Source organism: Streptopelia decaocto (genome assembly GCF_964273445.1).
Source record: "Streptopelia decaocto genome assembly, chromosome: 2".
NCBI classification, from domain to species: Eukaryota; Metazoa; Chordata; class Aves; order Columbiformes; family Columbidae; genus Streptopelia; species Streptopelia decaocto.
The window spans coordinates 134,425,151-134,449,834 of NC_138655.1; the positions used below are offsets into that span (position 1 = coordinate 134,425,151).

Sequence of the window (24,684 nt, forward strand, 5' to 3'; positions counted from 1 at the left end):
ACAAGTATTTTATGACAACTGAGTTTGCACTCACCTGTTGTAAGGCCCCTAGAACTCTAAAATAACCAGGCACACAACTGGAAATGCTGAGTAAACAAAAGTCACAGCATTTCTTGCTTAAAGGCAGAAGAACAATTTCAAAGATGGGTGCTAACATGATCTTTCGTTTTCTTGTGGTTTTAGACATCAGTAGTCACATTTCTCAGGTTTCATTGTTTCAGCCATGGCATCAAAAAAACTTTACAAAAATGAAACAAAAGCCAAAAGCCTCAGCAGTAAAAGCTGCAGCAATCACAGGCTACCAAGAGCTGCAGTTTTAAGGAAGTAATTTGTGGGAAAACAATAAAACAGTCCTAAGAATCAGGCAGTTTTGACTGCATAGAAAACAAGAACCATCCTGCAAAGTGCTAGCTGAGTACTTCATGATTAAGTAGAAGGCACAGACGCAGGCTCAATACTTAGTTAAAACTCAGTTTATCTTACTTTTTCGTTGGCACTTACAACCTGCAGACAGACGGTCACAGCTGCCTGTGATATTTAAAATCTATCATGGTGAGATGAGTCTATGTAGTCAGAATAGTGCTGTCAATCTAAAAGTCTTTTAGGGTATCTAATATTTCAAATTACACAAATATAGTAAAACAAATATACTAAGACTTTCTCTTCCTCTCCTACTTCTCCCCAGAGGTATGATACCACATCAAGGTGTTGGTGCACTACCCATGGAGGATTGGATGCTTTGCAACTTTCTCTTGGGTGACTCAACTGAATTTTTGTGTTTGCTGCTGTCAAAACTGCTCATATACCCAGCTTCTAGCCACTCTCCCAGGGGAAGGAAGCTGTTCACCCAGCCAGCCCTACAGCGTGCTCCAGACAGCTCTCTCCCACGTCCAAATTGTCGAAGAAGTGCCAACCTGTTCCGAGGTCCTGGTAGCTGAAAGCAGTCAATGGCCCTTGTCAGGCTAGTTCACCTCACCCAGGGCTCCCCAATCCCAACAGGAAAGTGGGCAGGCCAGGCAACACCAACCTGGCTCAGCCATTGCTGCCTCTGCAGAAGTCTGTCAGGGTTTGTCTAATCAACCTGTGTGTCTTGCCTCCATGGTGGAGGGTAGGCAGACCAGTCTTGCTTTACTGATTGAGAGACACAACTCTGTGCTTATGGAGTAGGTATAGGTCACTATGAGCTCTTTACGTCGCTACTGGTGGTGGGTGTGTCAGCCCCCACCTGGTGAACACTTTTCTAGCAGCTGTGCCCAAGCAAGTTTAGCCACTGAGATGGGAGCAGATTTCTAGCTGATGGGACGGGGAATCATTCCTGGCATTTAGCAGCACAAATAATTTTAGGAAATCTCATTCTGAGGTAAGTGACATAGCAGATGACAAATTTAATATTAAAAGTACATAATTCTTTTCCCTAGGAAAATAAAGAGTCAATCTTTTTCTAAGAAAGCTGGAGATGCAAAAATCCATCTTTCCTGATGCTGAGTGAAGAAACAAGCACAGTGCTGGTTTCAGAGCAATCAGCCTGGGCAACTGCTACAGCAGGTTAGAGACAATTTTGTGAGAACAAGGAGAAGTCACAATGAAGATCAACAGGAATGGGATACAATTTGGTTAGAAACATAGATTAATAGTTCTTATGTTTGCGAAGCTAACTACCCAGCTAGGTTACTAGCAGCACATTTCAGAGCTTTGATAGGGACAGCCACAGCTGAGCTGCAGACCTGGTTATGTGAGCAGCACTTCCAGAAGCAAAGCTACCCAGCACGATGCAGGCTAGAAGGCAAACGCTGGCTGCAGACAAACTCACTCAAATCAGGCACGTGACAGCGGTAGTGGTTAAAAGCCATGAACCTACATGCATTGACCTACCCATTTTTCTTCACTCTACATTCACAATGCAAAAGGAAAAGCAGAAACTTTTCCATACACTGCTGAGCAAGTGAAGATTTATTCCCTGATACAACAACAATGCACTACAGGATCAAAATCCAGCCTTGGCATTTTTTCCTGCTTGCAATCATGTGTCAAGGTTACTACAAAACAGTTGCACCCAGCTGAAAATGTCTGGCAAACAGATGCCGGGTGAACCCAGCACATCCCTGTGACTCACAGCCCATCAGGAGGAGGAGGCAGCTGGCCTTCTGACAGCCATCCCTGTGGCAGGCACGCATCCTCACTGCAGCAGCATCAAAATCTGACTCCTCCTCTGCACCACAGTCAGATAAGAGGTGCAAAGTGCAGCTGTCCTGACCAGCGCTCCCAACCCACACGTGAGCCCATCCCATTGGCAGCCCTGTGCAGAGCCACGAGCGGCAGACCCAGTTTGGGCTTGGCAGAAGGTGGCTACTGCCAGGGAACCGTGCCAGCAGGTTCCCGCAGTGGTACCCATCTGTGACCCGCAGCGGGCATCAACCCAGCACTGTGATTCTAATAAGGAGTGAGAGGTTGGGCTCTAATTGTCAACCAATGCTCTTTTCATAGCAGTTATAGTTGTAAAATGTGCGCCACACAGAGCTGGCATCGGAAGTCTGTAAAAGGAAGTAAAAAGCCAGATAGAGGATTGCGTTTTTTGTTTACCTTCAAAAATCTCCAGTACACTGGGTGTCATCTCCCTATTTCCGAGCACAGCCACATCTGTGCTCACATCACAGGCAAAATGTTTTTGCAAACAGATGGACAGATCATCCAAAGGGGTCACCACAGCTGGCATGGCCAAGGGCTGAGGGCTCAGCACCCAGTATGTTTTGCTGCTTAGACAATAACTAGTTATAGAATAGAATCATAGAATAGTTTGGGTTGAAAGGGACCTTCAAAGGTCACCAGTCCAACCCCCCCTGCAATGAGCAGGCACATCTTCAACCAGATCAGGTTGCTCAGAGCCCCATGCAGCCTGGCCTTGAATATTTCCAGGGCTGGGGCATCTACCACCTCTCTGGGCAACCTGTGCCAGTATTTTACCACCCTCATCGTCAAAAAATTCTTTCTCATGTTCATGTCTAGCCTAAAGTTCCCCCCTTTTAGTTTAAAACCATTACCCCTTGTCCTGTCATAACAGGTCATTCTAAAGTCTGTCCCCATCTTTCTTGCAGGCTCCTTTTAAGTACTTTTAAGTCTCCCTGGAGCCTTCTCTTCTCCAGGCTGAACAACCTCAGTTGTCTCAGCCTTTCCTCATAGGAGAAGTGTTCCAGACTTCTCATCATCTTGGTGGCCTTCTCTGGTCCCTCTCCAACAGGTCCATATCTTTCCTGTACTGAGGGCTCCAGAGCTGGACACTGGACTCCAGGTGGGGTCTCACCAGAGCAGAGCAGAGGGGCAGAATCATCCCCCTCAAGCTGCTGGCCATATTCCTTTTGATGCAGCCCAAGATACGATTTGCTTTCTGGGCTGCAAGTGCACGTTGTTGGCTCATGTCCATGTGACAAAATTGAATGTAAGCACCATCAAAAATAATGGCATACCTGCATGCACCATGAGCATTACTTCCTGAAGTTAATCTAAATAAAAGATAATATTATAACAGTACATTTTCCATTTGATTGAAGGACTGCCTTATGACCCTGCTTCCTTCTTCCTTCTTTTTAGAGAATGAATGGAAAAGCTTAATTTAGCACACAAATGCCAAGTGACAATGCTTTTATTAGTGTGTGGCCTGCAACAACATATCAGTGCTCGTTAACTTTTTCAAGATCCGAAAATGCCATAAACTGGGGATTTTTTTTTCAATCTGCTTTTATCAATGCAGTTATAAAATCTAAATTCTGCTTTTAAAGTAAACAGTTGAACATTCTGAACATTTGAGGAAAGGGGTTAGTAGGGTTACTAGAGTCTAGTTCCATAAGAGTTTGCAATGGAAGCGGTTATGCAAAGCAGCATGTTGGTCCCCCTGGACCTCCATGCAATTTGCTGCATTTGTTGACAACCCAGACACAGTGATCTTTTGTTATTCCTGTAGTTTGGTGCTATCCCACCTCAATCCTACTCTTCCCTTACAAGAGCAGATAGTGTGGTGCACGTATGAGCTGTACCATTAATTCAGTCACCCTATGGGTAATTAAAAAAATCAAACATTTAATTCTTGAAGAAGTATTCTCAGGTGATTAATTATCTCAGACTCTACTGCCCAATAAACTTAACACTGTTTGGATAAGGAGGGAAAATAAGTATAAACTGGCCTACCATAACTTAATTCTGACTTCCTGGAGTTTTTCAAGAACGTAAGGTTTGAGCCCAATGCCATTTTATTCTTGAGATGTAAAAACATTTTATTCACAGCTATGTCAGTAACTGCTACACATATTACAATACCTCTATGAGCTGGTCTGGTTCACTGCCTTCTTCCACAGTAATTAATTTAGATCTTCCATTTCGTTCATTGTCCCGAATGCCAACAGCAACTTGAGTAGCCTTCAGCCGCTCATACTTATTGCATGATGAGCCACACCACTGATAGATTTCCTAAAATAATTAAAAGCACACAAACATTAGCAATAGATTCAACACTGAGCAAAATTATGAAATTAATATTTTATTAATAATTATCTTACTGAATCTAAATGTCCAGAACATCCATGAAGCTACATCCTCCAGAAATACTTTCCAGAAGATATTTACTATGTCACCTAGATATTTACAATATGCAAGATATTTATGTAATGTAATTTAGCATACACATATTAGGAGGTTGCTTGATCCCAGAATAGTCAGGGTTTTGGTTTAACTGAGTTTTATCCCAAAGGCTGATATATGTTTAGCTATCTAAAAAACCTGAAAGTCCTGAATTTGCTACTGCAAGTTGTTTCTATTTTACATGTCTGTTCCTCTTCTATGCTACTTCAACAGTGCTGATTTTCATCTGTGGCAAGAAACAAAGTAATTTCAAAATCTCAAGGGAAACTCTGACTGTATTTGCTACTCAATGATAAAGTTAGATTTCCAATCCAGTTTTTATTTTTGTGATTTTTTCTGTATAAATATGCTTTTCACGCACTCAGCTGCATCAAACCACAAAACGAGCTCAAGTGCAAACAGATGACATAGATGTTTTCAATAAAAGGTCTTCTTCACTGGAATTTTTTTCCTCAGTGTACAGCTGTTCCAATGCTCATAAAAGTTTATTAACCTCAGACTAATGCAAGCCCTTCCAACTGTACTTATCACAAACATTATTAGAAAATCCTTTTAAAGATCTACAGATGAGGACTATGCAGTTTTTCTGGTCAGTTAAACCACCAAGTTCCTCCCCAGCAGAAGATGGACATATACCTTGTCCACCTTCCTGCCTCAGGAACTAAAATAAAGAGACACATCTGTAGTAGATGCCTCCATTCAGGGACCACAGCCACTAGGTCTAAGTCCCATAGGTGCACTCCACCCCATCGTGGTTGCCATCTTTACAAGTTGCTCCTCAGACACCACAGCAGTAGCTCTTCATGTTGATGGGCAAGTGCTCTGGTGGCAGTAGCCCACTCCTAGATAGCATCTTATGGACCTCCAAGGCCTTTCTTTTATCTGGCTGAATATGTAGTGAATGGGTATGTCCCGTGTACGACAGGGAAAGAGCAATTCAACCAGAATGGAGGATGTTCCCAAGCAACCTCTCACGAAGAAGGGCCACCATAACCAGACTGAGACAGGTCATCTAATCCAGTCACACCACGGGCCAAGGATCCCCAGTTTTTGCATCACAAATTCAGATTTCAGTCTTAAAGAATCATAGAATACCAGGTTGGAAGGGACCTCAAGAATCATCTGGTCCAACCTTTCTTGGCAAAAGCACAGTCTAGACAAGATGGCCCAGCAACCTGTCCAGACAAATCTTAAAAGTGTCTTAGTCCCCCCTATACAAGAAAGACATGGACAGACTGGAGAGGGCCCGGAGAAAGACCACAAAGATGATCTAACGACTGGGAAGTTGCCACATGAGGAAAGGCTGAGAGAATTGGGTTTGTTCAGCCTTGAGAAAAGAAGACTTAGGGGAGACAACATCACCATGTTCCAGTATTTAAAGGGTGGCTACAAAGAGGACAGAGACTCCCTTCTTACAAGGAGTCACACTGGAAAAGATGATGGGTAATGGCTACAGGTTACTGCCGGGTAGATTCCAGTTGGACAAAAGAGGAAAATTTTTCACAGTGAGAATAATCAGCCATTGAAATAATCTCCCCAGGGAAGTGGTGGATTATTGATGAAAATTACTGAGAAGAGGCAGGACATAAGGTGCAGAGCTGCTAGAGCCTGAGCTGGAAAAGGAAACTCATTGGTTTGGCTGGTTGCTTTCCTCCTGCCCCCTTCCCTTCTTCTGGAATAAATTAATTTGATTCTTCTTCACATGATTCTATCAAATAGCACAGAAATAAAAGTAAACAGTCATTTTCAACTTAAAAAAAAAAAAATTCTTAACTGTTTTGTGTTGATCCACAATGCAAATAACAAGGATTTAATCAGAGACCTCACTGAGTAAATTACTGGGGTCTTAGTTTCACTATGTATATACAACCATATAAAACTTAGATTTCAGATTAGAACCTGTCTCATTCAAAAAAAGCTTTTAAAGCTATTTCTGCTGAGCACTATTGTTATTTAATACTTGAAATGGTGGCTTGAGACAAGTGAGAGATGAAGTACAGCTTTTCAGCACTAGCAGATGCAAAGTTTTGAAGACAGCTAACATTGATGCCGTCTGCCTGCGAAACAGCATTAGTAACTTCTAATATTACTTTTCACCCGCTTGGAAACTCAATGCTCTCACAGCCAAGTTCCTTTCCCTTTGGAGGCATCCTTCAAAAACAAAGTTTTAGGCTTATGTCAGGATTACACAAATTCCCAGAACTGGATCCCTTTCAACTTTCAGATGTTATGCAACGAAAGCTGTGAGGTTTTTAGCTTGCCTTCATCAACGTGACTGCAGGCTTAAGACAAGAAAAAAAAAAATGCTTCAAGTTCTGGTTAAAATACTATGAGTTTACTAAGTATCCGGAATCTGGAGACATACTTGGCTTCGGGTCTGAACCGAAAAAAAAACGGAAAAAAAAAAACGGAAAAACGGAAAGAAAAAAAAAAAAAAAAAAGTGTTCATACTTGAGGAAAGAGAACTTTCTGAAGAATTAATGAAAGAGTGCTTTGAGTGTGCAGAAAGTCAAACACTGCAATTTGAGCTGATTTTTTAATACAGTTATTACAGCCATGCATTCACGGCTTCTAGCCATCTCCCAAAATTTTTGGAAGACTTCCCAAACACAGGCTCCTTTAGTTTCTGAGAATTTCAGCACTCAAACTTACTCATTCTCATCTTAGCCTACCCCCTACTAATTGAGCTTATTTGAAATTGTGTGAGAAAACAAGAGTCACTAGAAATACAGCAGCAATAGATAGGAAGTCTTTATTTCCCACAGTCTACAGAAGCAATAAGGAAGGTGAAGACGCCATATATAGAGAATTAGCTGAAGAGGTTAGGCAGCTAATGCCTTATCTCAGTTTATATGCTGCAATTCATAGAGATTACTCATTCAGAAAGATTAAAAGTTCAGTTTCAGTTGTCCATGTCAGCCTTTTCTTGTTTTGTTTTGGTTTTGGTTTTTTTTTTTGGTAACTTGCCATACAACCTCAGACAAGTATTCTCATCTACAAAATGAACAGTATTTACTATGCTAACCAAAAGGATACTGTGAGACTTAAATTGTCACTGCAAAGACCTTTACTTCTCATATAATAAAGTCACATATTCTTCGCATCTCCTGAAGGTCCAACTGCACAGCGTGTCCTGGCTACTCTGCATTCAGTGTATTCTCCCACTTTGCCTTCAGTAAGCAAGTGACTAAACTGAGCTCTCCTACTGCCCACTGGCTCTGGGCTTCAAATCAGCCTGAGAAAGGAGAAAGACCTTTAAAAATCTACAGTAACAGATTTCAGATTTTTTGATTTGCAGACTTCATTATTTTCCTTGTGGAGTCCACCTTCCTAAACTACAGAAACATTCCCACAAAACAATGTGGCTTAAATACTTCTTTCTAAACTAAAATAAATGTGTGTGCAATTTTGTTAGCTTTAACCTTGAGAAACCTTGTGTGGTAAGGTTTTCCACTGCCAAATGAAAAACCTGAATCAACAAGCAGTGTTGGAAAACATCCTTGATCTAGACTTCACATGGATGAGCCATACCAATCCTATAAGTTACATCTTCCTGGGTTATTTGAAAAAATGGTCAATTTAAAAGCTAGAGAAACAAGATTATTTTCAGCACTAGAGAATAAATACAGCTTTCTTTATTAAAACCCTGAAAGCTAAACTTCATGTACTGTGTATATTAATAGAAGGAAGCGAGCAGCCAGAAGTCATGAAAGTGTCCCAAAGTGTATCTTTAACTGTATTTACTATGAGCACTAAAGAAATATCTTGAGCATTCAGTGCCACAACCCTTCAGTAGCTCAGATTTAGTTAATTTTCTCATCTGAAGTAAAATCACCTTCTGAATGATTTTAAAATGTATCTCAATTTTGAGGCCTCATGGTAGAAGTTCAGCTGGATATTTACAAGTTTGTCTTACTGATAGAACTTAACCATTTCAATCTCCAGACAGATTAGGTTTTTAACACTTAAAAACCAGAAAAAGATATTTTAGAAATTAAAGCCACTTCTGGACAAGGCTAATAATTTAAATCTGGATTTACCTGAAATAGAGTCAGCTAGTTATCTGTGTCTAACAGACCACTGAGCTTTTGAGTTGTATTTTTCATCTATTTATTTTTAGACATTTATAAAGTGCTCAGTTCAGGCCATAATATGGTATTTAGCTTTTGCTCACTCAGTGCTTTCACAATTTCTTAGCTGTACTACATCTTCACTATTTTTAGGCTTGTTTTGCTAACCTTATTTTGAATTGGCAGACTGACAAAAATGTTTCCATTAAAATGAAAATAGACTTCAGTGTTCACTCCCCTCAAAATAAAAAAAAAATAAAAATAGGAACTTCATTCACCAGTAATTCCTGTGCCAAACCCAGTTTATTTTCAGAATGTTTGTACTAGCAGTATTTGTTTATTTTCTAATTTATTTAACAGAGTGTGACAGACCAGGGAAGAGAGCTATTCTGCTACCTGGTATCAGTTGTTGTTGATATCAATATACTTGTTGAATCACAGTGGAACAGTTAGCAGCCGAGAGTGAGAAAATGTTATCACAGATAATCACAGTGACCACCCTGGAATTTCTGAGGGAGATGGGGAAGGGAAATCGAGTCTGTGCCACACACACTGCAGTCATAGCGAGGTCTTCCCTCATCTGCACATTCTGGGGGATGCGATTTGGCCTTCTAGTTACAGAGCAGCAGGATTCACTGCTTTTATTCCTGATAACTTTTGGCTTGCAGAGTGACCTTGAGCAAGTCACATGAGATTTCTACAGCACATTAAAAATGACCCAACACTATAGTCTGTGGCAGGATGATTATGTATGGCTTGTGTAATTCTAGTACCTTGCCACTTTTCCCTGTATAGAGAGGGATTATGGACACAGTATCACAGTATGTTTGGGATTGGAAGGGACCTCAAGAGATCATCTAGTCCAATCCCCCTGCTGGAGCAGGAACGCCTAGGTGAGTTCGCGCAGGAACATGTCCAGGTGGGTTTTGAATGTCTCCAGAGAAGGAGACTCCACAACCTCCCTGGGCAGCCTGTTCCAGTGCTCTGTCACCCTCACTGAGAAGAAGTTTTTTCTCAAATTTAAGTGGAACCTCTTGTGTTCCAGCTTGATCCCATTACCCCTAGTCCTATCATTGTTTGCCACTGAACACAAACCTCCTGCATTCCTCCTCCAGCCCCAAATGGCACATAGAGCAAGAGAAGGAAAAAAAAAAAAAAAGTGCTTATTTCAGATGTGACATAAAAACAAATTTCCCTTTCTAGCACACAGCCACCTCTGTATTAAACTGGCAGCCTGCTCAGTTTGGAGGCAAATGAAAATATACTCAGTGTCCTGGTGTTTTTCCTGTCAATTTTAGCCAGGACTAAAAACACAAGACCAAGAAGCTTACATCAGTGAAGAGCTCACAATTTTGTTCTAGTTAAACATGTCTTTAACATTAGTGTTTTAATCCTATGTCTTTGCTGAAGTACCTATTAATTTCCAAGCCCATACTGTAACTGCTGATTTGCATTCTCTTATATAAAGAGACATTAAAAAGCTAAACGAATTAAAGAGGTTTCAAAACCCTATTTGAAGCAAATTTGTTGCAAAACTTCAATTTTGGTAGAAAATAAAGAAGTGTTTAAGAGATTAAGTCTCAGTAATCTTAAGATATAAAACTAAAAGTTTAAGCTTTCGTTAAGGAAAGACTTTAAGCCAATTATCACAAGCTGCTGTGCCTATATTCTTTGTTGGCAGGCCCTGATGCACCCTAGATGTGCTCACCTTTGCCTGTACCTACACCAGAACATGCTCCCAGACTGTAATTGCACCTCAATTAAAAAAATTACCACTCTTGGTTAAGAGTCCACTAAATCTATAGTGTGGATGGTGTCATGTCAACATGACACAGCTTATGCTGACTTAATGTATGTCAGTTTGGATGTTGTCCTCTGCTCCTCTAAACCACAACGTTAGGTACTGAGGCATGGCTGTGAAACACAGGGGCTTAGAGCAAAAAGACCTTCAGCTAAACCTTCTCACTCATGGGAAACACCATAACACGTTCTTTCTACTCTCACAACTCACACAAAAGAGCTAAAAGCAAGAGAAGGTTTGTAAAGTTATTACTGCCTTAATTCCTTTCTTCTCTTTGGCTTAGCTGCTTCTGTTTGTTAGGCAGAATCTGATTAGAGCCTGGGCAAAAAAAAAACACATCACAGAAAGCCACTGCAGTGGTTTCACAGTGAGCAGGTAGAAGAAAGGCCAACAAGGCTTGTAAAGAAAGGTGGGTCAGGAGGAGCTGCGGTGCAGGAACACCCAAAGGAGCTTGTGCTCCTAATACACATGTGTGAGTGAGCTGACGATACCACTTCTCAAAGGAAGGAGAAAAAAACAACAACTTGCAAAGCTAGGGACAGATTGAACATGTGCTAAATATTGGCAAAGCTTTTATACGTATCCTAGGTCCTGTGGTTTTTTTTTTTTTCAAGGTAATTGGCATGCACTCATCTGAGACTCCATTCTCTTCATGGTCATTAATAAACAGATGTTCTGATAAGGCAAGAGTTAATTTTAGCTGAAACTGTTATTTGTTAAAGTCTCATCTCTTAATGTTAAGAGATTTAAAGGAAAACACCAATAGAAAATACAAATAGACACTGAAAAATCTTTTACATTAACTGCAAACAACAGAAGTCCTTTGAGTACCTTCAGTTCTCCATAGAGGTATTTGTAAAACAACGGCACATTACCCTGATGTCTATAATTCAAACACCAAAACTAAATGGAAACTAATTGGAAACTAAATGGAAAGCCCTAAAGAGTGTGGAGTTTGTTTGTTTTGTTGTTTTTTTTTTTCCTTAAAAGAAGAGTGCTAAATCAAGAAAATAAAGTCCAAAATAAGCAAACAGTAAAACTGAATAAAAGTGACTCCAATACAGCACTTTGATAGTCCACTGACATTCAGTTTTTTAGGAACTGACATACATAGTGAGAAGAATGTTTGGCTTGAACAAGCTTAATATAGGCTTCTGGAAACATTTTTCTCCTTAAATTATTCAATGCTTTTATTGTCTTGACAGCTGAATTCTTGATATAGGGATAGAAAATTTAAAAAAAATCACTTCACATATTCAAATTGCCTTTTACATTTAATAAAACTGTAATACAGTGAACCATTGAAAGTTGCAGTGTTTTGATAATCCAAAACAAACTCTGAATTCACTCAGGCAGAATTCTGCTGAGGCCACCACGAGCCTGGCCCTGGTATGATTATAATGGTGTCATTGTAATCAGTCTTGGAGTCTCCTATTTGATTCAACTGGAACAAACTGACAGAGTAAAATGAGTCATATGTACCAGAATCATACACTTACTACATTACTTTTCCCCCCTCACACCTGTTTTGCTAGTATATTGTGGGAACAGCTGTTGCTATACCACCGTGGATTAAAGGCTGTTGTATCAAGATATTCATTCTAAGTAATAGCAACTCAAGCAACAAAACATCTGGATGTCCTACAGCATCAGGGAGAAAAGTAACCTAACTGAATCCTTGAGAATAGGTGTATGTCCTGTCCTTCTGAAGCTTTAAGGATGGTCTCTGTTTCAGCCACTTTTCTGCAGATGAGTGGGCTGAGGGGAAGCTTTCCAGTCCATAGAGTATCAAGGAAAGCTACATACTCTGAAGTGGGTGAAAAAAAGGCTTAATATTTATTTTTCTCCATTTGATGACTTTGGGACTATAACAGTTTCCAGAATACTGGAGTTCACACTACTGGACCTGTAAATACAATTGGTTCATAGATTCACAGAAAAATGAGATGCTTTCTTACTAAGATACACTGTGCATAGATATAACCACATTTTTAAGTTGTTAACAAGTCCATAAAGTTGATAAAGAACTAAAGCAGTTTAGTTCAAGCTCTGCTACTTGTTTGTCAACTCCCTGCTACAGCATGAGCAATAATTTAACCCAGAGCTGGGGCAAACTGGGGAAGAAGTTAGTTGTAGGAGAAACATGTGAATGAAAAACACAGAAAAGGGACATGACTAGTTGGTTGTCAGTGCCAGGGAAAGCAACTAGAAGGAGAAACTTACAGCGATGAACTCCCAAAATGCAAGAATCTGCTCTTCCAGTCCTGTTTATACCCAAACAGTAGCTTTATTACAGCGATTAATATGCTGATCATGGTTTCTCTAAAGGAAGAGAAGCAAAGCCACTTAGAGATAGTGCAGGCGAGAGGCAGGGAGATTATAGAAGCAAGTAAAACTACAACTATGCTCAAGGTTACAATGTGATGCTGAATCATAGCCCATAGTCAGAATCACAAAGCAAGTATCTGTCCTCTTGGTCCTTTACTGTTAAAAAGCAGAAGTTAATTAACTTTTGAAAATATAATTTAATCTATAGAAAGTTAACAGTTTTTATGATAAGATACTGTCATTACAAAGCCAGCCTTTTTGCATTATATATTTTTTCCTTGCATCTTTGTGCAAGACAGCAGTCTTTTTCCTTTTGACATATCTATTATGTCAGGAGTTCAAGTAGGAGCATACTGACAAATACATAATCACAGCAACTTTATTCAGTCTCATACTTTTGGGTTCTAACATCATAATTCGCACTTGTGATTCATGGAGCCCTTAAGAAGTACATACATTGATTGTTGGATGGCACAAGTTGTTTTTATAATAAGCACACAGCAGGCTCTTAAATTGCAAACCAGCAACCTCTTGGCTGTTTATAAATCAGTTTATAAGCATCACTATAGGAATGGGAAAGCTGGACAACTAAGTGCCTTTTACCATAAGTCTTCACTTAACTTGATACAGTTATCACCTCACCATCTGCATTCTTCTTTGGGAAGAACGGTAACATTTCCTCAGCAGAACGTTGATTGTACTGACAAAACTTTCCAGCCTCAATCAGGCCCAAGCTCAGAACTGTTTGGTACATATCACACATCCCACATCCTTATTTTATTAACTGTCTCCTAATTTCTTCCAGGAGGCCAAGGAGTATGCAGCCCTCTCCCTGTGCTCTACCATCACTTGGCTTATAGCGCCACTGCTGCCTGCCATCCAGAGGCAAGTCAGCCAGAGAGAACCAGCTCTTACATTTTATTGATACTAAGCTCTATCTAAACAAATGCATATAGAATATTTTTGCTAGTCAGTCAGGATACAACTTTAGACAGTTTGGGAAGCTCTGCTGCATGAAGGCTGAGTTGAGAAGCTTTCAATAAAATCAGCTGATTATTTCATGTTGGTTTTTTTGCTGTATTGCTGCTCCCATTATTTCTGCTTCACGCTTTGATAGCTACCCAAATTATCAACATATCTCAACCTCAAACCTTCACATTTTGCACATCAGTGTACACCAATGTATGTAGGCTGAATTTCACAACACTGATGTTTCTTTCCCACTTTAAACGAATCACTAAGAAAATTGACAGAAAGATATTAAAGTCTTTAGCACATCTTACCAGAAATACCCATGTATAAGCTGCATTAACATATGCATCCAGATAATACTAAAATAGCCTGGGAAACACTGTGTATGCTCTTCAGTGAATGGCACAATGATTAATGTTTTTCCTTCAATTGTCATTTTCCATGCCCTCTCATGCTCCTTACTGTTTTGAGAATTTGTCTTGGTGATGGAGGAAGAAAGAGGGATGTGGCTAAGGGGAGTTTGCTGAAGGATGGGGTGATGCAGGGAGACCTGCATCTGGAGATAAAGGGGACAGCACAGAGCAAGGCCAGACAGTTTATGGCCACCAAGAACTGCCAGACCTGTCCTGGTGCCTCTCAGGTGAGACATCAAGAAGAGCTCAGCACTCTCCAGCCAAAAGGATGGGATGGGAAGTGTGGTAGACCACCATGGCTTCTGAGAGGGCTCGAGCACAGCTATGTCAGGACAGTACCTGAGAAGGTAAGGTGTGCTTTACTCCAGGCCTGCACAAAGCATTTTCAGCAAATGTCTTGCACTTGCCTTCCCTGTCCTGAAGGCTTCCTCACAGGGAGATCCCCAGAATCATAAAGGAGGTGTCATGGAGATCTCTTGTTTAAAAAAAAAAAAAAATCATAAATCTGGGTCGGGCATCCTCCTGGACCACTCACTGCATTGGAACATCAGTCTGTTGATCACAGCACTTATGTCATGGTCTTACAGAAGATTGTTTGAATAAAAGGTCTTCGCCAATTACCCACAGCTAATGACTGCCTTCATATCAAAGACAGAGTTCTCTCTACCATCTGCAGCTATTTGCTGTTCCAGTCTAGAGAGGTCAAAGGAGGCAAAGTACGACCCGAGGAGGATGTTTGAAGTGCTGTAAATGTGGTTTAGTAACATATCTAGGTATAAGGTAACCATCAGAACGTGAACTGTAAATGTGTGAACCTAACTGGAAATGCACAGCAACACTTTCAACTTACGGCATTATCACCAGGAGGGAAACCTTTGTGACTTCAATGATTTATTCCTCATAATTATTGCTGTTCTGAATTTTCTTTATCTGTTCAAACCACAGGTTTAAAATACTGCTGTAATTGAGCTCAGTGGGAAAACTGCAATGATTGTTCATTATGTTAGATAAATGGCTTGATGAAATGTAACAGGACAAGCAGTTTTGCAGTGACATGGAGACGATCCTTCTAGTTAGCTAAGAGACTGAGGAAAGTAAGCCTTGGAAATTCATCTTATTTGACATGCTACAAAAATTTAAAAAGCACAGACCATAAGCTCATGTTTTTATTCAATTACTGCCCATTATTTTCAGACAATGACTTAGCAGTGCCCTGCAATGAATCCCAAAACTCAAGGCAACCCTATTTATGATTCATTTCGTTTCAATTATCAAGGAATCTACTTGAGATTTTTTTTTTTTTTTTTAAGTACCCCTACATTCAATTAGGAGCTTCTGTAAAGACTCGCATATTTACAGTGGACCTCTAGTCATGGATAATGTCAATCTGTCAATCTTATTTCAGCTTGAAATATATTTCTTGTAAAACTTGCTCAAGATTTCCACCATGACTGTTTTCTAGCACTCTTGCTTCTCTATAGGCACTTCACTAGACTTATCTACATCTTGAAGGATGTCACACATTGCCTTTTCATTTCCCAAAAGAAAGGTGTGGTTTACATAACCTCTGATGAAATGACTACAAATGTCTGGATGCTGAAACACTTTTTTCCTTAATTGTTAATACATCCAAGAAAACCCATCCCTTGTATACCACTGATATGAGAAGACCAAGAACTCTTATTGGTCATGTGATTCAACTGACATTTCCTATAGCATGGTAAAGAAGAGATCTAGATGTTGTGCACATCTTCTTACAAAGGCACAAGGTTGCATTGCTGCTTGACCTCCATCTTGTCAAACAGGAAATCAGAAACCACAGTGATTTCATACCAAAAAAAGGCTCACAATGTGTGGTCAGTGTTAGAAACCAAGACTCTAAAGTAGTATTACATTTCAATTGCTTAGTGACAGAGCTCTCCTCTCAACAAATGTCATCAAAAGGGATGAAGCCCAAACTATACACATAGCACCACTATCCACCGAAATGTGTTTCATTGGTGTCATTGTCATGTCTGCAGTGTGACCCAAGTAAGAATTTTAGGTGAACTGGGTAACTGCAGCACAGTAAGGGTCAGTACAAGTAAAATTAATGGAGTACATCCAGTTCTACTGGGTGTCCATGGGAAATTAACTCCAAAACAGAAAACTCAGGCCGTGTGACAACCTGACAGCAAAAGCAGTGCTTTCTATCAGTGTTTAGTTCCAGCTTTCCCACCTCCCATGGGTTAACTCTGAAAGAGAACAGATTATCTGAGTGATGATTTGAGTCTTCTGTGCATCCTAAATACAAAGTGACAGAGAGAGATGTTTGGATACTGATCACTTGGCAGTTTCAGATGATTAGACCACCACGCCATAAGAGGAGTGGGATTAAGTTCAGAAAACACTGGTTGATGTTCTGTCTGAAGGCTGCTAAGCATGATAAAATGCTAATAGGCATAATCAACACAGACACTTGATATTACCACACCAGGGGATGCTTTTCAGAAGAAACAGCCAAACCTATAACATGAGTTCAGAGTAGCTCCTCTTTTAAACAGAACAGGGAACTCTTCTCTGAAATTTTGGTGAAGAAGCTGACCACTTCCTTATGAAGAACACAGTTAAGATCAACTACAGTTGCTGCCTTGCTGATAAACTGTTTTCTTTCATATGCTCTTAATTTTATGTGCAAGCATATCAGGCAGCAGAATAATTTCAAACTGCTAACTAGCATCTAACTGGTGTGGACTACATCCCAGCTGCCACTTTTAGAATTCATTTTAAGACTTTTTGATACTAAGGTGACAATACTATACTTTAAGCCATCTGATGCAAGCAAAATTATCTTATCTGCCCAGATGCATCTGTGCTAAGTCTGTCCCTCTACTTGCTTTCAGCAGGAAGCCTTGAAGTATGGGATTGCTTCTCAAGTGATCGCTTGAAATACTCAAAAGTAGTTTTATAACTCATTGTATGACAAGTTTATTATGACAACTTCTTCTGCATCTATTTCTTTAGAGTGAATTGTCACAATCAAAGTTTTATGAAGAAATGCTCTTAAGAGAAAGGTCCAACCTGTGTTCTGCTCTGAACCTCAGCGCTGACCCCATTCAGCTGGCAGATAGTGTCAAGGTTGGACACAATTAACCATGAACAGCTTACTGTTCAAACATCAGTAGTAAAAAATCTCAATATCTTGAGTGGGAAAGAGAACCATTTCCAGAAGGATAATCTGTGCATACTTCAGAAAACATTTAGGGCAATTTTGACCCTTCGAAGTGGGGTCAAAATGATAGAACTGAGTTTCTAAAACAGATTCTTTCTGTCAGTTTGTGCAAATGACAAAATCAGTTGTGCATTTTAGCATATGATTCAGACCTTAAAAGGGATGCTGCATCTCTACTTTGCAGTGTGTTTAACTCTAAGAAAGACTTACAGTTCCGAGGTCAATAATGAAACAATCTCCTCTATTGAAGCTGGTCCAAGCCAGGGGAACTTCTGTGGCTCTTACAACTCTCCGGCCCTTGATATGCAGAAGCCTCTTAGCACTCAGATCATTAGTAACAACATGATTAAATCCAGATGCAACACCACCTGCCTGAATGAAACAAAAACAAAGCAGCAAGCTTTATTTCCATTTAATTTCTGCAAATTTACCCTCTTACTACAGCTGAGGAGCTAGCAGAGGAAAAAATATTTAAAAAAAAAAAAATCACAACAGCTTATGCAGTGAGACGTGAGCCAAAATAATATACTGTTTAATAGTGCTGAACACAGACCAGGCCAACTTGGGGAACACTGCTGCTACTGAACTCTCAGTTGTGAGCCTCTGACAATGGAGATGTCACTTGGCTTCAAAGGGTTTTCAGATGAATGGGAAAAGGGAAAGCACAGGATTTACTGTACTTTCCTGCATCATCCAGAGGATAAGGTAATGCTGAGCCGCAGCGTTAGGACAAAAATCAGTAGGTCATCAAGTAAGGACTGATAGAAAGCAGAGGAATATGGAGCTCCTGTACAAGTTTTCACAACTTCTTTAAATTCAGAGGTTTGGGAGGTTTTAGTGCATAGTTATGTGTACAGGAAGGAGTAATTCCACAGCAGCTCTGTAATTTTCTGAAAGGAATATTTGCAGCTTAGGAGGCAATCTAGCAAAGAGCATCAAACTGGGGAAAGCGAGACCAAACTATTGATTTTGCAATCTATAAAGTGTAAGTTTAAGCCAAATTTGTTCATGTAAACTAACTTGGCCATTTGCCTCTGAGGCAGCATTCTGCACACCTCCAGGAGACCCAGATCTTGGGTTGAAATAGAAAATGTATCTTGAAATTACGAAGGAAAAAGAGTTGGCAGGTCACTATCAAGCTCTCTTACGTGAGCAGAGTTAAAAGCTTCAAATTGGTTGTGTAGACTCTGACAAGTTACAAGCCTCCATAATGTGAAAAAGGCTGACTGATGAATGGCTCCCAGAGCTCCTGTTACAGGGAGATTCTCAGGCGATACATTACTTTCTTCTTAAAAAGCACAGATGTCTCAGAAAAATCCCTTCCAAAGAGTCTGCTTCTGGAAGTGACACAAAGCAGCTGACAGCACAGCTTTTTAAAACATAATTTTTTCATGAAAAGTATTTGGAAGTTTGTTTTTACCTACTTCAAATTAAAGAACAGCAGTAGGACTGTGTGAAAGCACCATTTTTAGACTAAAGTGAGGTTTTTGTCTTTTCCAGTCTGCTCATGTTTTTAACCACTCAAGCACATTGGGTTCTGCATTTGAACAAAATGATTCAGTCTACAATACAGAAATGGTTTCTGTGACATGTACTGCCTCCAAACCACAGAGTCCCTACTGTGAGCACCCTTAGACATGTAAGTATGAAATCTCAGGACAGCTTGATTTTTGGGGCATAGGAAAGAATAAAACACTGGAACCGGTTTTCAGTTATCAGAAGAGACACAGGTAAACAAGCTGCTGCCTTCTGTACAAGTACTGGGACTCCTATAGTTCAGGATAGATAGATCTAAAACCACTGAACATTAAGACAAAGATTTTAAACTTACCATAACAGATGAAAAAAAAAAAAGATTTTTTTACTTGGAGGACAATGTTTCAGAATATATTCTGACCGCTGGCTCTTTACCTTGTATTTAATTCCTCCTTTGAAATAGCTCACAAACTCAGTAGACTCATATCCTTGGATTTCTCTACTCTGCACAGGCTTCCCTCCTAAATAGTCATCCATTTGAACAGTGAAAATAGCTGCAGCGGTGCTTTCGTCCTGGGTACATTCTTTCCCTGAAATAAGATTAAATATTATGTAACTTTGAATTCTGCTGGAAAAAATGTTTCTATGACCATCAGGCGTGGCCTTCAGCAGGTTGTACAGCCCATATATATGTTGCAACAAAGCACTACATCATAAACTTGTTCACCACCAAGTGCACAGTCATCCAGACCATTTCTTAACAAGTTGTAGAACTGCATTCGTGAACAATAGCCAAGTTTGTCTTCTCTCAGCCTCTTTGAACAATAGAGCGTTTTAATTGAGTTTAGCATGACAAGAGTATATAGTAATGATTTTTGGAATTTGAGCTGAATTGCAAAGGCCAAGGAAGGCCATCAAAGGCTGATTAGATGGTGAACCTCTTTACAGTAAGAGCAACTTGCCAAGCCACAAAGATAAAATAACTCAAAGAAAGTCCTCTTGACACTATAATGCAAGCAAATGGTATTTTCCTTAGGTATCTTATTAAGTTGCCTGGTACAGCTGGGCAGAAAGAAAAGCAGCTTTGGGGCTCTGATATTTGCTTCATGAGGTCACACTTCGGTACCTTTCAGAGATTAGCCTAGTCTTAGGACTGTGGCAAAAGGGCCTCCTTAACTAGTCTGTTGATGGCCTAATCACACTGCAAAGCAGGCTGTATATTAAGTCAAAACTCTTAGCATGGGCTCATAAATTTTTGGTGAACATTTTCAGCAGTTTTGATTGTTTCAAGAAGAGCACAAGCAGAATCAAAAGTCTCAAACAACTGGCTTCTCAAGAACTTTTGAAGAGTAAGGAAAGACAAAGTCTTCTGTTTTGTATGTATTTTTTCTTTCTCAGTAAGAGGGGCATGCTAGTAACAGTTCTCAAGAGCAGCTTCTCACATTAACTATTCTCTTGCTTCTAGGTGACTGAGTGGAAAAATACCACAGAGCTCTAGACAGATATACCTTTCACAGGCTGTAGGAGAAGGGGGAAGGGTGTACTGAGGTCTTGGTGTCACCCCATTGTGTAGCGAGTCATTGGTGTCACAGAAAACCCACTGATAAGGTATTAGGAAAGAATAAAGCATGGGAGAGGGGAGACAGGGATGCCTAAGAGCATCAGTGACCTCGCTCCTCTCTTAGGGAGGGTGAGCACCCTGTTCATGGCCCAGCAGAGCAAATGCCCCAAGACAACTCCCTTCTGTCCACCAAACAGTGGTTCTTCTCTCAGGAGCAGTGTCACCACTGCCACCACCACAGCTTTTGAGAGGACACAGGTGCAATGGAAGCCTCCAGAAACAGCGAGGATGAAACAGGGAAGGGATCCAAAGAATAACGGAGGCACAGGGAAGAGAAGAGCACAAGGCCTGACCAAAGAGGTAAAAAACATTACTGAAAGCAGGATGTAACACAAGACCCTCTGAAAAAAAAAAAAAAAATTCCTCATCATTCAGAGACAGAAGAACTTGCTATGTGGCAAGACACTTTCTCAGACCTGGGTACCACCTTAAAGATGGTGGTACAGATTTTCTTTTTTTAAATAGAGTTATTCATATCCCTTAGGAAGAGATCCTTTAGACTACTTGCAATTACACAACAGGGTTCAGGGTCAAAGAAAACTGGGTTTGGAACAGTGTTAGAGATAAGAACCACTACCAGGCTCAGTCTCACAGCTGCTATGCAATAAAATACTCAGTGACTCCCCATTAAAAAAAAAAAAACAAAACCACACACAACACAAGTGAATATCAATCCCAGTGTAGGTTATTCAAGCTTGCATGAAAAACAGATTCATCTTACGGTCTGAGGCACAAACAGCTACAAATAAACCAGAGTACATAAGGAAAAGAACAAATATTTTACCAGACTAGATCCTGGTTCACATGGACAGGTCTTAATCTCTGGGGACAAGGATTAAAAAAATAGTCAAAAAACACCATGCACAATTTTATTAAAGATAATAAGTGGGGTATAGCCAGTCTTACTCCCACAAGTAGCCTCATACTGGCATAATACATGTTGTTTCTACTAGTGATAGTTTCAAGTTGAGACAGCTCCCTTAGGATTAGTAATTTAGCAACTACAACATCCCTCAAGTGCCAGTCCAGACAACTGAGCCAGGATCTCTGAGCAAAGTTAAAAATGGATACAGCTACTATGACACAGATGCACATCAATTACTTGGCCATACCAACATCAGTGCAGCACCCAAATTAGATTGTTAGAAATTATCCAACCTGGACAGCACTTCACTGTATGTGAGATATTTGGTGAAACAGTAGCTTTCACATAGGAACTGTCAGGCCAATAGAAAAACTGTTTGATCACTTTAACCCTAGGATGTCAGTCACAGGACAAGACAGTCAGCACATCAAGTTCACAGAACATCTTCTCATGGTCTAGACCTCCTAACGCCTTGGGTATAAGCAAGGTATTAGGTGGAAGTTTGCCCCTATATAATATGAAATTCGACATTCTGCTTTTTTCTGAATTTGGGAACTTTTTTAGTGAAGCCAGAATCCTTTCAGACTCAAAGTCACCATATGGCACCCACACAATTGCACATGCCACAGTTGACAGGCAGGAGTAGGGACATGTCAACAAATGGTAAGGCCTTGGTAAGTATCCAAGTCTAAAGTCTGTAGGGCTTCCACCAATCTAATTTCACAAGAGTTCTTCCCATCCTAAAGTCTGACTGCTAATGACTACTGTAACTGTTCGAAGACAGCTTATGCAAAGTCTTCAGAAAGACCCTACTGAGGTCTTCCTGGCCCACAGGTTGTAAAGCCTTTTCCCATGAGCAAAAAGTTTGGTGTATATAAAAGCAGTGAGAATCAGTCAACAAAAATACCAGAATGATTCAAATTCTTGCCCTGGGTGTGACTGCCCTTGCCCATACACCTGTATGAAGTTCTGGTCTCCTGCTGCTATTAAGCTTTCAGCAGTGTCTAAGTGTCTCCACTCCACTACTGGAATATCTTGCAAGCAGGAAGAGATTTCCCAGTAGTTGGCCACACCGCTGCCAGCCTGTCAGCTGACTAAGAACAATGTGTGCGCAGATTACCTCAAGCTATTCACAATATGTGGACATCACTACATCAGCAAGAGATATACATCAGCATGTACAACTAAAGGTCTTTAGCCAACAGCAGAGAGGTTTTAATTAGTGCAAATATCAGTCACTGTATTGACTTCACTTCCAGTCACTAAGAGTCTTTGCATCTTTCCCTGGTGTCTACTACACCTTAGCTGCTACGTAAATAGTTCTAACTTCATCAACAAAGCTCTCAATAGCCAAACCCTGCTGTTAACTAGCAGTGCTGTGGCATAAGAACATCTGTCAGAAATTAATTTATGCTGCCATCTATGATTATAGTCTTGTCAGAGACAGACACTGTCCTACATGCCAGCTGGATAACTGGTAACACATGCAAAACTACACAAGCTTGAAACATTTATGCAGAAACAATCACCGCTTTATCTGCTGTTCTTTTTCAATGCATCTAAAAATACAATGAGAACCACAGAAACTCAAACACATTAATGTTAATACACATTGACGTGTCTTTATGTGCACTCACTGAGATAATTGCCTACAAACACAAACCGGATGGTGAAATAAGAACAAAGTAGTAGATTTCAGGCAGCTACACAGCAACCACTGTGGCTGGATGACTTGGTGACTAGACAAAGAAGTCTCAAGAAATCTCCAGAAGAGGAGGAAGTCACCTAAAATGCATCCTGATGTCAGACCTCCGCTTTGCTGTAAACACTGTGCTAGTCAAGGTTGAAGGCAAAGGACATCAGCCCAATTGCGGTGTTTGGAGGGGGTTTACTAGGCTGTCAGACTGATATTAAAGAGAAGAGGTTTTACAAAAAAACTGGTACCTTTGCCTCCAATCTCTGTATCATCAGAATGCAAAATTAGTCTAGCTGAAAAAGGCAACACGTGGGCACAAAGCAGTGCAACAACAGCTGAGATGGAAGTGGGTCCTAGTAGAAATGAAGGCAAGAAAACTCTTTATCTGAACAAAGGCAGGACTTCACTCGTGAATCTTGTTTGGGTGCAGCCAAGACTTGACTTTAACCCTTCAGTACTCTTCCAAATCAACATTGCAAAGAAAGCAAATGTTCACCTTTCTATCATACCCCACTCTCTCTCATGCCCAGAGCCCTGTAGTCCTCCCACATCAGAAGCACTGTGGCTTGGCATCACCCAGATCCTTGGCCGTAGCCCTACTTATATTATTTAAGCGCCTCAACTTGGAAGCTGCACACACGCAGCACTTCTGAAGAGAGGAAAAATTCAGTTTCCCATCCCCTGGAGCTCAGCGAAGCCGCAAGACACTTCAGCACCAGCACCCGAGCCCCCCGCTGCCTACCGAGCCAGTAGTGGAGGCGGTAGGCGGTGCCGGAGGGGCGGAGGACGGTGTACAGCACCAGGTAGGCGTCCCCCACGAAGAAGTCGCCGTGGAGGCTGGGGGGGACGAGCACCAGGTCCAGTTGCTCTACGCGCCACACCTGCAGCCCGCTCTGCCGCCCAGCCTCGGCGAAAGCCGGCAGGGGTCGGTCGGGAGCCATGGCGAGTAGCGAAAGGCAGTACTGCTGCCTCCCCCGCGCCGCCTTTATAGCGCTCGGCCCGGCCCCGCGGGCGGAGCGGGAGCAGGACCGGCCCCGCCCGGCAGCCGCCTGGGGCGGGGGTGCGGCCGCTGCTCCGCTGCCGAGCCCGGTGAGGGGACCGGCCCGTCCCCTCAGGCCAGCGGGATGCACCTCAGCCCCGGCTCCTCCTGGCGGCCCCGGTGCAGGCCGGCCGAGTTCTTGTGTATTTATTACTCTTATTAGTTTTTAGCACGCCGACAAAACAGACCCGACACAGCTTTTCTGTCTGTGCCCAAAGGCATTGCAGAAGTGTTATATATAAGCAGCATCCCTTGCTGCAAATTGAGAATTTATCTTTATTCTAAAATGAGGAAAAAAAAAAAGGCAAGAAAGCAAAGAACAGCCAGCCTGGCCCAGTAGCTACAGGTGTTAAAGGGCTGCTCATATTGCCTATATAATTATCACATCCGCCCTGTTTTTGTAAGCTGCTTGTATCAGAATACAGACAGTTTCTATAGCTTGCACTTGCTGCTGGGCTCTTTTTTTACCCCAGATTGGAATGGCAGAGCATAGCTCTCATTGTCCACCCAGTAACTTTATTTTGTTTGTTCAATGTTGCCAGGATTTTTGTTTGGTGTTTTTT

At 41.0% G+C, this 24,684-nt stretch overlaps 1 protein-coding gene across 1 annotated transcript in view; it reads right to left on the reverse strand.

The window, feature by feature from the left end:
* SCIN (scinderin) overlaps positions 1-24,033 on the reverse strand; it is a 50,605-nt gene extending 26,572 nt beyond the window's left edge. The window contains exons 1-4 of the mRNA XM_082046831.1: positions 23,825-24,033; positions 19,336-19,490; positions 17,635-17,796; positions 4,309-4,458 (exon numbers count right to left, since the gene is read on the reverse strand). Of these exons, the coding sequence (XP_081902957.1) occupies positions 4,309-4,458; positions 17,635-17,796; positions 19,336-19,490; positions 23,825-24,023 (666 nt within the window). The 5' untranslated portion in view covers positions 24,024-24,033. The remainder of the gene's footprint in view (positions 1-4,308; positions 4,459-17,634; positions 17,797-19,335; positions 19,491-23,824) is intronic.
* Positions 24,034-24,684: the final 651 nt, after the last annotated feature.